Source organism: Epinephelus moara, chromosome 10 (genome assembly GCF_006386435.1).
Source record: "Epinephelus moara isolate mb chromosome 10, YSFRI_EMoa_1.0, whole genome shotgun sequence".
NCBI classification, from domain to species: domain Eukaryota; kingdom Metazoa; phylum Chordata; class Actinopteri; order Perciformes; family Serranidae; genus Epinephelus; species Epinephelus moara.
The window spans coordinates 30,095,825-30,109,518 of NC_065515.1; the positions used below are offsets into that span (position 1 = coordinate 30,095,825).

At 42.6% G+C, this 13,694-nt stretch overlaps 1 protein-coding gene across 5 annotated transcripts in view; it reads right to left on the minus strand.

Annotated features, from left to right (window-relative positions):
• Positions 1 to 1,201: 1,201 nt before the first annotated feature.
• pde4ba (phosphodiesterase 4B, cAMP-specific a) overlaps positions 1,202 to 13,694 on the minus strand; it is a 219,449-nt gene continuing 206,956 nt past the window's right edge. For 4 of the 5 annotated variants that reach the window (XM_050056037.1, XM_050056038.1, XM_050056039.1 and 1 more), the window contains 8 exons: positions 11,030 to 11,123; positions 7,399 to 7,682; positions 7,124 to 7,288; positions 6,400 to 6,499; positions 6,106 to 6,260; positions 5,869 to 5,991; positions 5,159 to 5,341; positions 1,202 to 5,048 (listed from right to left, as the gene is read on the minus strand). In XM_050056037.1, the coding sequence (XP_049911994.1) occupies positions 4,602 to 5,048; positions 5,159 to 5,341; positions 5,869 to 5,991; positions 6,106 to 6,260; positions 6,400 to 6,499; positions 7,124 to 7,288; positions 7,399 to 7,682; positions 11,030 to 11,123 (1,551 nt within the window). In that variant the 3' untranslated portion in view covers positions 1,202 to 4,601. Of the gene's footprint in view, positions 5,049 to 5,158; positions 5,342 to 5,868; positions 5,992 to 6,105; positions 6,261 to 6,399; positions 6,500 to 7,123; positions 7,289 to 7,398; positions 7,683 to 11,029; positions 11,124 to 11,945; positions 12,646 to 13,694 lie in introns of those variants that run through there. The other variant, XM_050056042.1, reaches the window with a different exon arrangement.

The window sequence follows — 13,694 nt, forward strand, 5'->3', positions numbered from 1 at the left end:
TTTTGTTGAAGAAAAACAAGCCAGTGTTAATGTCATCTTGAGCTCTGGGAGCTTGTGATGGACATTTTTATGCCTCTGCACCAGTGACAGCCATAGCCGAAGGCATTATGTTTCCAATTGTCTGTCAGTCTGTCTGTCCCATTCTCGTGAAGGCAATTTCTGAAGAAGACCTAGAGGGAATTTCTTAAAATTTAGCACAATTGTCCACTTAGACTCAAGGATTAACTGAATTAGATCATGCTTGTCAAAGGTCAAACTGTGACCACTGTCACCTCACAAAATTTTTTTGTTTTTGAGGCCATAACTCAAGAATTCATACGCTAATTATGACAAGATTTCACACAAATGTCAAATAGGATAAAATGAAGTAATGACATTTTTATATCCAGTACCTCAAAGGTCAACTTCACTGTGACATCATGATGCTCTGAAAAAAAAAAAAAAAATTTCTCTGGCCATTATTCAAAATCATAACTCAGGAACAGAGGAGACATTTGGTCGTACACTAAATTAGTGACACTAATCTTGGGTGTCCACCTTGAAACCTTGGAGGTGTGTGTAAATCAACCATACTTTAAATTGTGTTGCTTCTTTGCAGCAACACCCTTATTTGAAGCATTGTCTACTGTCATGGCTACATGGACAGACATGAATGTAAACTACAACTTGGCTGGTTGGCGGTGGCATACAGCTACAATAAACTAATTCTGTTTTTCACTTGTCTAACATGTTATAGACCACTGTTTAATAGAAATTGTCAGTTGTTGCAGCCCTAAGTCTGCAGCCTCTTGTTTACATGTTTACTGTAACTGATGTAAAACCTTAAACAGAGTTTGGCTTTGTTGCAGTCCATATCTTGTGAGATCTGCATGTTTTGGGGATGGCAGTGTTGTTCAGTCTGTAAACTAGTTCACAGCTCTTTGGTCAGGCTGGGTGTCACCAGCAGTACAGACCTCGGGGCCACTAGCAGGGATTTTAGGCTGTTGTTGATACCATTTTATACCTTAAAGGCTCTTTTTTTCTCAGCACATGACCCAGGTGCTCAGTGAATACAGTTTAGTATTTAGACACAGCCTAATGAAACATGACTTACATGTGGGAACCCACCAGAAGCATGACTGTGACCCAATTTATTGTTCACACCCAGAGTAAAGAAAACTAGGCTACGAGGGAGAGAAAAAAACAGCTGAAACCAAAGGAATATATTCATGCTTTGCTTTTAATCACTTAATAGAAAAAGTATTTCAGATTTTTTGAACACAATATACAATATAATACCATACATTGTGTGAAACATTTAATAACCCACCAACCGGTGGACTTTAACATATTATTGACAATAAAAAAAACCCATCTCTCATGCAGATAGTGCTAAATCTGGCTAACCATTTGGACACAACTAGGACCAAAAAAAGCTTGAACATAGATAAACAATGTTAATACTGACAAATTTGAATTTCAAAACTGCTAACAAGTTTGGTCAGAAAGAGTTCACACATTAGCACAATCAGTTACATAACGATCATGTTTTGTTGTTAATTCAGAACGATTCACGTCAGTGCCGGGCGTATTGTAGCATGCTACCAATACCGTCCCCATGTTATCTACTTTTACATGAAGTGCGTTAAGTGTAAAAGGAGACAATCGCTTTGTGTTTGTCCATCGAAACCTGTGTCTATCTGGCCTCATATCAGCAATCTGCATTCAAATGCTGGGTGGAGAAGCTTAGGTTGTGACAAGCCGCTAAGAGAAAATAAGCTATTTGTGTACTTTTGATACTGAGCATTGACTAAGCTTCTGTGTTCCTTAGCTAGCTTGCATGTATCCTATATCCAAGCTATGCAGTTTAACATGTCTTCTATGTCTGGTTACCAAATTGCTGCAGTCAGATGAAAACCTTGTAGCTTCAGAAACTCAGTTGAGCCAAAATAGTTTTCCATCAGAGAAAATGATCTAAGAAACAAAATGAGGGCATTGAAAGTCCTCTGTGCAATAATAGCTATTGTTTAAGAAGTATAACAAAGCTTGAATTTAAGAGAGAGGAACTTTTCAGAAATGAAAAAAATGTGAATTAAGATTTCAAAGTGATGCCAAGGTGAGAACATTTTTGGTTTAATATTCATGCATAACAAGCTTAACATAAAGTGTTTCATTTTCTTGTGACAATAGAAAGGCTATTTTGGAGTTACAAGGTTCTCATATGCCAACAGCAACATATCTCTTTAGCTGCTGCTCTGCTGGGCACTCAAAACATTGTGCGAATATATACTTAGATATATTTATATATATATATATATATATATATATATATAAAAAAAACAATATATAATACATATATAAAAAAGACTCTAATCCAGAGTCTTCTACACATTAGACACCACCACTTCCAGGTAATGCAAGTGCATATAAATTAAAATAGATTTTACACTGAACTAGTATTTCTTATTTACAAGCTTAAAGTATAGAATAAATACACACTGTTATAAACAGCAAAAAGGACCAACTTGAGCTCCTAGCGACAAACAGTAGAGACAAAGGTGTGGAGTGATGGGGGTAAGGCCTGATGACAAAGTCAACACATCCAAACACACACACACACACACACACACACACACACACACACACACACACACACACACACACACACACACATACAAAACCTTCCATACGTACATACTGCACACAAAAGATTGCCACTTAAGCATGCTGGAGTGAAATTAGATGAAGTACCTTTTGAGTTTATCAGTAAACCAATATGAAATTGGAAAGATGTGATTATGCAGCTAAAACATCCATAAAACTTTGTCATGGAAGCCACTGGAACAGAAATGTGAGGTCTGCACACCATTTTCAAACCATATTCAGAAACAAAAGAGGTGTTGTTTGGTCTGTTTTAAAATTAGAACACCTAATTATTCCACTTTTTTTCAAAAGGGTACAGTCTGCCATGCTGAATCCAGCAATTCCATCTGTGCCCAATCCTAATAACCCAACTGTCCTGGAAACCTGATACAGCGGAGGGGGAGAGGAAAAAAATTCAATTGACGTCAATGAGCAGATGCAGCACTTGAGGGATTTTTTATCATGAGGAAGAAATAGCCGGCCTGATTGTTTTGGGGTCGTGTCCGTGGAGCCCAGAGGGGTTTGTAAACCATGTGAATAGTGGCGCTGATGAGGGTCTGAGAGCGTCTTTCAGACAGGCAGCTGTAAGAGCACCTTTAATCATCTGGTCTGGGCCTGATTGCAGAGGGGCAGGGGGTTACATCAGACAGGTCTGGGGTCAGGACCCGTTCTATCTAACAGGATTATTAAGACTGCAGCATACCTGTGGGCTAAAAATAGATTCACCGCTGTTGTGCATTTCGTCCTTGGCAGACTTCATATCTGGTTTTATTATAGATCTAAGCAGCATGTTTTCATGAGCTGTTTGTTTTTAGACTTGCTTGTATTTCTTCTGATTTTAGGTTTGAACTGGACCAACCTCTGATTCACACCAAGACAACGACTGGATGCAAAAATGAAAAGATAAAATCGTACAAATTAAATGTCCCAATGCTTTTACACTGAAGATTTAGCAGGAATATCTGATCATAGTGATGCAAGTGTAGGATTTCATATCCTCGCTGAGCAATTTGCATTAAAAGTCAAGTTTTGGTGTGAAAAGATAGGAAGCCCCTAATAGTCAGCAGACCGTTTCAAAGAATAAGAGAGAAGATGATGTATAGAGAGATGGAGTATGAAAATAGATGATGTATTTCAGTGTGACTGTGACATTCATAGACTGATATCTGATATAGAAAGCAACAAACTAAACATGTAGCATGAACCATGAGTGAACATAAGCGTTTGAAATCCATGTGTAAAACATTGTGCTCAGATTAAAAAACAAATGTGACAAAATGTGCGCATTATGTTGGTGTTAATGTTTCCCTATTCAGATGAGTTTGTCCAAGAGTTGTTTGTCGACGTTTGTTTGGATTTCTCTATTGCCCAATACATGGAAGACTGTTCTCTTTTAAACATACAAAAAAGATTTTGCTCTTTCAGATAAGAAAAAAAAAACATTTCACAGACATACTAGAGTGTTCAATAAATAAAAAACTATTATAAAGACAATAGTAAAAAAGGCACACAAAAGTCCTTTGACAAATGGTACAGGAAAAAAGTAAACACTTTCTCTTGCTATACAAATGTGTCTCCATCAGTAGATCTTACTCTATGCTACTTCTAGATCATATCTGTAAAAAAAAGTCTTAAGGTACAAAACTTCTCTCAGTAGTGTCAGTGTCCATTTAATGCCAGCTCAGAAAAAAAGTTACCATTTTCCCAAACTGGCCGAAATCCTTCAAGTTCCACCCTCAGTCTCGCCTGTCCATCAAGACTAAAATGTTCGCAGTAATTATTTCCTGAGAACTCTGAAGCCGCCTCACTGAAACTGTCCGTCCGTGTCTGGCTTCAAACACCCAAGTGCAAGACGCCCCTGTGCGGGACCAAACTAAGCCCTTGCTTCTGTGGGCCTATTAAAAAGCACAGCTGCAAGAGGATCTCCCCTCTTTTGCCAAAAACTTTCAAATCACAATGTGACCCCGATGATGGAAGCCCTATGTGTCTGTGGGCGACGCCTCGTGTGTCACGATTTCTATTGCCGGCTCCATCATGCTGCGCTCCTCGAGCTCCTGACCGTCCAAATAGTCCAGGGGAGGAGAACGAGAATCTCCTAGACTGTCCTCCTCCTCTTCTAACTCTTCTTCTTCTTCTTCTTCCTCCTCGTCCTCCTCCCCTTCGCCATCTTTCTCTATTCCATCCAAGTCCTCCTCCTCCAATGTGAGCTCAAACTGAAATTTCTCCCCGCCTCCCTGCCCTCCAGTCCCTCCACCATGTCCGTGCGTTCCCTGGTCGTAGAAGGGCGGGGAGGGACTCTGGGGGATCATGCTCTGGTACCAGTTCCTGTTGTCCTCCAATGTGTCCAGAATGTCCTGGGCATCAGGGTGGACCAGATCGGCCCAGGTCTCCCACAGAGGGTGCACGATGTAGTCGATGAAACCCACCTGGAAAGAAATAAGGAGGCAAATTAGAACTGAAATTGAGCTTTGATGTGAATTTACACATCTTTGTTGGTGCATAATGCAACTTCTACAGTATGTCTTTGATTGCCTACCTGGCTCTTTTCCACTGAGGCTGTGTGTTTATCACACATAGGGCTGATCTCCATCCCCCTTTCCCTCTCTCTGTCTCCCTGGTGGAAGAACTCCTCCATTATCCGATCAGTCCACTGACGATACAGCTCCAGGGACTTGGTGGGATTACTCAGGTCAGCACAATGCACCATGTTACGCAGCACCTATGAATTATACACAATTGCAATTAAGTAAATCTCCTTATTCAGTTTCTTCCAGATTTTTTTCATGAGAAAATTGGTAAAACCTGGAAACACTGAGCCTCTTTAATATACAATGCAATATCCTTGAAATAAAACAGCCAAGTGTGTTAGATTACTTTACTACAATTAGATTTAAGGAAAAATTAGATTCCTGTTGAACCGACATATAAGGCTAATTCTATAATCTGCTTTGTTATGAAAGGAGGTCAGTCACATAACAGTTGAATAAAGGAGAAATCCTAGAAAGACCATTAGAGGGAAAGTGTAGAGGGAGCACTTATAGGTAAAGAAAGAAGATTGATGGAGTGAGAAAAGAAGTGACAGTGGGAGCAGAGGTCAGCTGTGTAGAGGGCGGCTAATGACCATTGGCTGAGTAACCTCCCCCAACACTGGCTGTTGATTAGAGCTATTAAAAGCTGGTAATAGAGAGGTTGAGGGTTTACAGTATGTCCAACCACAAGTGTTTTGTTGTTTTATCCAACACCCACCTGTATCCTGTCGGTGTAATTGTCCAGCAGCAGCACTCCAGAGCTCGTCACCTTTTTGGTCTCCACCATAGTCTTTAGATCAGCCAGCAGACTCATGTGTTTGGACATGTCAGTGGCCAAAACCTGAATAAAAGAGGTAACAAAAAAACATCCTTAGCATCTGGATTATGTGGACAGGTTATGATTTAAATGGAGATGACAGCAGAGGGGGAAAGAATATGAACTGGGATATCTTACCATGTCGATGACCATCTTGCGCAGGGACTGTCGCTGCTTCTTTGTGAGGTTCTGGAAGATATCACAGTTGTCTTCCTGTAGTAGCTTGAATCCCACAGCTAAGTGATGGTTCTCTAGCACAGACTCATCGTTGTACATTAGCGCCAGCTCGGAATCTGGAGAGGTGTTATAAAGAGATTTTAGTCTTTGTTATGACTACTTCAATTTGGTTATTGATAGCACTAGTGTATATTCTTTAAAACAAACCAACAAATTAACCAACTTAGTCCTGTTAGGAGTAACGTTTTGACTTACTGGTATTAATTAGGAATTGGTTTGATACTCCAGGATGGTCAACATCATGGATAGCTGCAGCAAAGATGGCTGCCAGGATCTCGAGATCTGTGAAGACCGCCTGTGAAATTGAGGGAGGGAGGAAAAATGAACATTAGACTATTTATAAAGCGAGAACAAGAACCAGAACAAGAACCAGAAAGAACAGACTAGTTAATCCATGCCAAATGTTTTCCTCAACCAAACAGCAAGCTAGCTGTCTGCCTTTCTGTTCCCTGTGAGAGAGTATATCGCTGTTTCTGCAGCCTGTTATAGATGCATGACGGAGAGCCGAGAAGAGTAAATCGTGAGCTGAAGAACGGGGATTTCTGACCTGACTGTATTTCACCAGCTACTCCAACTTAAGGAGTGCTGTGAGAAAATACAAGCAGGAAAAATCTAACAAATAAGGCATGGAGGAAAGAGGGGAAGTTCCCCAAGTAAGGAGGGAAAAGATGATTCAATGGAAGGATGGTGAGCCCTTCAAAGCTGGTGTGGCGATCCAGGAAAGTGGTACATGGGGTGATGTAAAAGCTCACTCCTCTAATTTAGTTTTCCCTTATTTCTGTGGATGCACACTGGTGCCCAAGTCAAAGGTGGGGGAATTTCTTTAACCCCCGAGAGTTGAAAGATATATGCTAAGTAAATAATGTAATCAGACCCTGATCTGAGGTATTAAAATACTTCAATTTATATTATAACTTACATCCAGGGCTGGAGTGGAGAGGAGGATGTGTGTGGATTGGGCTACATCAGCAGCATGCAGGCTGTTGTGGTAGGCCACATCTGAATGGTAATGATCTTCCAATGTCATCATGTAGGCCACAAACGTATCCACGGGGATCTTAAATGTCTTTAACAGGTCTCGCTCCTAGATAAACAAATTGTGACATTTAGAAAAATGTGTGGATCACTTTAGTAGTAATCAAACAATGAGTATGAAAGTGAAGACACAACAGAATGCAAAAGTTGACTTCATACCTGGAAGATGGCGTACATGATGCAGGTTAGAGGCCGGTTGTGGGAGTATTCTGAAACAGTGAAGATGTTCAGGCCCCACTTGTTGAGGTCCTCCAGCTCCTTTGACAGTAGCTCCTCCTTATCGGTCTTGACGCCGAAGCGGGAGATGCTGCTGCTGGAGAGCGAGGGCCCATGGGAGACCTTCTTGACTCCGCTGATCTGTGTCATCAGCTGCTGCTTCTGCTGCTTCTTCTTCTCTCTCGTCTTGGATGTCGGCGACGGGATCTCCACCTCATTCTGTTTGTCTGAGGGAGGGGAAAAATTAGATTTGTTGTTTATACAAGTGTGGACACTGTGAGGAGGGAGTGGTTAAAATGCCCATTGACCTCATATAGCACAGGAATATTTTAATCTACTTCTCAATAAAAAAAAGAGTTCAATGTGTAAGATGGCTGAGGACCCAGGTGCACTGGCACTATAGAAACACCTGCAGCTGGTTAGCTCCTGAGGGATTTATCAATTCACTCTTTCATTCATCATCTGTGCCTCCATTCATTTGTTCATTCATGCTTCCTGTCCTCCACCTGTGGTCGCTCTCTGAGCTCCCACTGTTCATTCGTCTCTGTCCCTCTGCCCCCCCATCTCTCAGCAGGTGGCTCACATCTCGTGTTCTTTTCACTCTCATAGGTCAGTCCATTGACAGACTGTGTGCTGGGGCTTCTACACAGTTAAGGCAGCTCCACAAAGACGGCCATTCAATAAGCTGCCGCATCTTGCACAGCTTTATCAAATCACCTAGTGCAGAGTGGGATTTTTTATGTGTGGTTTATTTCATTTATAAGTCTATGTAGCCACAAATAAAGTGAAAACAAAGTCCAAAAATACATCAAAAACCTGCAAAGATTACATGTAATAATCAGCTGAAAAAATACTGCATAGACAATAAGCCACACTCACACTTTATCCAGAAATATACACAAAAATCACGCCAAGTTTCTTGTAATAACCAAGCAGGCCCTTGTGTTTACTGCACTCACAGAAGAACTGAATGCAATCCTGCAGGGACTGGCTATCGGCACGAATGTGAGCTGCGCACTCATCTATCAAGCCTCGACTCAGCTCATCGCTGGCCTATCAGCCTTCCCCTGTGGAGGGTTATTCAATTACCAGCTGTAATTCAAATAATCACTTTCACTCGCACGCTCTCTTTCTCTCTCCCTCTTTCTCTCTTGCACTGTTTTCTCTGCTATTCTCTCCGTCTCTCGCTCTCTCTTCAGTCCTCCAGTGGTAATTGAGAATGGGGCAATTAAGCGCTCTCAGACATGTGCTGCGTGGGAAACAAGGGGAAGAGCAATATATTGCCCTCTAATTTATTACAAGCCATCATTATCGCCACTGCTGTGTGGTGTTTGTGTGTATGCGGCCTGTACGTTTGTGTGTGTGTTAGATCAGATTGTGAGACAGACAAGTTTCTTATTATCTATTTCTAAATAAGTAAGTGCCAATATACAGTAAATGATTTGATACGACTTACAAACTGCTCAGGAGGATTTTAGCACATTTATTCTAGTTACCATATTCTAGCAGATGAAGTCTCTCTGTCACAGTTTAGCCTGTAATGTGTCAGCTGGTCACATGGACAGTCATTTTTACACCCTCTTATTTCACTTGCGCATTAAGCTCATATTATCCTGGCCTCATCTTAAGCTATTATTCTTTTTTCCCCACTTTAGAAAAAACAAGCAGCTGAAGTAAAACTGTGTTGTATATTGCTCTGTTTTTTCTCTACTTTTCTCCCTTCTCCTTCCCGCTACTTTGTCACCTCCCACGTGTATTTTGATTTCTTTTTCATCCTCCTCCATATGCTTTCCTATGAGATGCAGATGCAGTAGGGAAGGTAAGGAGGGGGGACTTTTCGGGGCCATTTTTTCCCCTGAGTGTATTCCCTGAGCGTGCTCAGCTGCTGGCCGATCAAAGGGAATTATGACAGAATTATACTGCGAGGCCAGCTGGGGTGGGGGAAAGGCACACGTGAATGGCCTGCATGCTGCCGGCCAGCAATCCTTAATGGAAAGTCAGAAATCCTCGTCTGAAATCGCCCTCTATGAGAAACTCTGGGATCTTTATTTATCTAGGGAATTATCCAGGCTCCATGAGCACTATTTTACCAGTCAACAGTCTGCCTTTCCATTAGATGTCATATTAAAAAAAAAAAACAATATACTGGTGGGGATTTGTGGTGGATCTAAGAATGACCTCTGCGGAACTAGACATATGGCAGGAAAATTTGATTTCTCTGAGCCTGAATGGACGACTTTCTGAAGAAAAAAAAAAGATAAAGCAGAAACAAGTGCATTACTGACACTGATACTGATCTTAATGGATGTAAGGATTAAACAGTCCTACTGGTCAGCTGAGGCCAAACCAGGCCAGCTGTGCTGCTTCAGCCACCCCCCCCCCACACACTTCATTAATGTTCACCTATTCTTTTTACCGCCTGCAGGGTAATCCTGATTTCTTTATCGAAGAGATAGTCATCTCTGTCTGGATTCTTGGGGCAGCTGGAGGGGGAGGGAGAGGTGTGGGGACAACAAGGTGTCCCTGCTGACAAAGATGCATTAAGATGGGGATGAGTCACCGAATCTGCCGAGCTCATCTCACTGCCAGCAAAGGGGGTTCCTCTGTACCTCTATTTTCTCCCTCACTGCAGTCAGCTTTCTCTCTCCCTCCCTCCCTCGTTTGCTTCTTCTCTGCCTCTCCTCAACCCTCTTCCCGCTTTTTATGATCCGGCCGTGAGGGATCCGCCAACAACACTACACCGGATCAGGATGCCAATCGATCGGAAGCACAGTGTCTATAAATAGTTTTAACTACCTCTAGGTGCATTCTGTCTGCCTTCTGTTATCTCTAATGTTTGTCAATCTATATTTCCTTTATCTCATGTAATTGTCGCGCTATCCTCACACTCCTGCGTAAATCTCACATTTACCAAATGCCAACTTTTGGTCGAAATCGAATCATTGTCTTACTTGTACTGGTTTGGGATATTTTTTTCCCTTCAATAACTTCATGGTGGTGCTTTAGTACCAGAGAAACCATGACACATTTTGTACATGTGGATGACAAAAAATGTCTGAAACAGACATCAACTTCCATTTATCTCAGATCTCGGATGTGAAACCCACGCTGACAGCATCCAGTTCCAATTCACTTACTCTGATTCTGGCTAACAAGCTCCCTTGTCAGTCAAATGGCACTTTTTACAGTACCCAGCCACTTTAAATACCTTTTTCCCTCAATGTTTTGAGAAATGTACATTTTTCCTCTTCAATTTTAATGGCCATTTTGAGCCCGATGCCATAAACATCTAGACAATGCCTAATGGCGCAGTGTTTTATGGTACGCCCCCACAGAAAAGCCCGCCAGAGCAACTTGCACAGCTTAACAGCATGTACTGAACCTCCACAAAAATATTGCAACAAAACTGAAGTGGGGATCTGTGTGAGCCACGAAATATTTGTGGTTATTTGCATTTCTGTGTGTATTTTTTGGGTCATAATTATAGTCTGTGGTGATTTGAGATGGATTATAAAGAGCAAATTGGTGAATTTGTCAGTATGATTTTGAGTGCATGTACAAGACTTTTATTTACCTAGGAAGGTGTTGGAGATGAATTCCGAGACCTGATTCCCGGAGCGACTCATCTCAGATAGGTGCGTCAACTCCCGATTCAACATTCTCTTGAACTGCAAGAGAGAGAGAGGAAAGGGGGGGGGGGAGAAAAAAATGTCGTCAGTTTCCACTGAGGGAAAACCTGGGAGAAATTATGGTACATGGCTCCATGGAAAATACAGCAGTATCCAGTTTTATCCCAACAGCTTAAGAATATTATTTAATTACAGCGTAAAAAACAGTGGGGGGGACACATCTTATTTCTCCTTCCATTTTCCCTGAAATTAATTAGGGTGCGGATATTTGTTTTACCAGTGGGAAAGCCATCACCTTTTAATTCACCCCTGGCAACCAATTTACAGTTTTATTACACTGAATCACATTTTTGGGGTCTATCTGGCTGTTTCACTTGCATCAGTGTGTAAGAATTTCAATGATGTCAAGAGCAAAATCTGCACATTGCTCCATACATTTCTCTTCGTTCCAACATTTTGACAATTTTTACGTATTTTTAATACCATTAACGGTTTTGGACAGATGATACAGTTGAGGGAGACAGATGCATTTGACAGTACACGGAGACCCAGGCACTGCAGTAGCAGCTGTTTATGACAGACTGATGCATGCGCGTGCACACACATACAGAGTAACACACATATAAAGACACACAGCTCTGCAGAGGGCTCAAGATGGAGCCTGAGCCACAAAACACCATTCTGTCAGACCTCCCTCACCATGATGGATATAGCTTTTGGTGCAATTAGGCTAGCACAGTATCCTGAGAAGCTCCATGAAATCTTTAATTTAAGAAATGCCCCTAAATGCAACACAGCACAGAGAAGTACAATGAAATGGGTGCGTTATCGCGACAAGCTACGTAGATGAGCACCACACACCTTAATGTAACCCCAAGACACCGACAGCAGGTAATTGGCTTCAGGCATTTTGGACCCCGTTTTCTCGTTCCTACACAAAGCCAGAACTGTAATCCAATTGAAAAAAATAGAGGCAGATGAACAGGATTCCTTCAGCGCCAAAAAGGACAAAAAAATCCCTTCTTCTGTTCTCGTGATTCTTTTCTCAGCGGCTAAGAGAGCAGCTCGATGATGGCTCACTCTCCCTCTCAGCAGCAGAAAAGGGCCAGCTCTCAGTCTCCATGCCTTAGGATGGATACGAGGATAGATGGATGGATAGACGTAAGAAAAAAGTAGGTGCTATAGCCAGGCTAAGAGAGGAGGAGATCCAGCGGGCTCGGTGGTTCGGCTGGAGCAGCAGCAGCTGGAGCCGTGAGCTGGGGACTCTCAGAGCACTGATGAATTATAGAGAAGGAGCGAGGAAGGGAGGAGGGGAAAATAACAACGATAGAGACAGGAGGAGGAGGAGAAGGAGGAGGAGGAGGGAGTGAGGCAGCGATGTTCATCTGACTGGAGGGGGGGTTCCTCCACTGGATTTGTCTTGCTCTGCTGCTCTCACTGCTGTATTGCTCACTCCCCCTCCTACCCTGCTTCTCTCTCTCTCTCTCTCTCTCTCTCTCTCTCTCGCTCTCTCTCTCTTGCTCTCTCTTTTTTTTGGCTCCCTCCCTCTTCTGTCTCTTTTTCCCCTGCTATAGTCTGCCAGCCCCAGCAACACGCTCTATTCAGAACACATGATTTGACAGAAAGTAGGGAGAAAGGGGGAGCCCTAATTACGGCTTGGCATTGGTGTGTACACGAGGCTGTGAAGGGATGTTTGAGTGACTGACATATAATATTCAGACTTGGATTCCAGATGTAACAGTTCTCTCTCCTCTTGTTTTCTTCAGCTGTGCAACCGCTGCAGATAAACCCCATCCACTTCAATTACCAGCCCCTTTAATTCCCTGTTTTATATTAAATCAGCCATTGTGAAGGAATGTAATGGAGCCGTATAGCTATGCCTCCCCTCTACAGTAAAACAATGAGGGTTGAGAGAGGGGATGGGGCACATTTGAGGAATGTGAATGCACTGCAACTGTATTTTTATCACTATTATCTCTATTGTCATCCTTTCCCTCTCCCTCTTTTGGGTCTTCTGTTGTCTCCTGACATCCCGAGCGCGGCGGCCATTGTGGAGAACTCATAAGCCTGTTCATTATCTGCATCCCATAATAATATTAGATGCTGTCAGGGTGTCTGTGGAAGGCTATTTTTAACAGCCGAGAGACAACCACAGAGTAGGGAAGACGGTCAGAGAAGAGAAAAAGAAAAAGGAAAGAAGGAGAGATGGGAGATAATTGCATCCTTCCCCAATTTAGGTGACAACAGCCCACGGTTTTCTCTCTCTGCCTGTGAGTACGCCAATTACCAGAACACCGCAACGCCATGGCAACAGCATCAGGCGGCCAGTGTAGGTCTATTTTGAAAGGAGGAGAGGAGAGGAGAGGCTTCCCCTTTTCCTTCCCAGGCAGACATGTGGTGTAGCTGCTGAGCTGTCACGAGGACACACCACACACATCGCCTCTGCTCGCATCCACAGATCCCCCCACCGCCCCCTCTGCTCAATCTCTCCCTCACTCTCCGGCACTTACATGTCAATTTCTCTCCCGGCTGCCACTTGCCAACACAGTCATCAATCTCTCTGTCTGTCTGCCTCGCTGGCAGAATCAATGGGCTGTTCTTGGAGCAGGT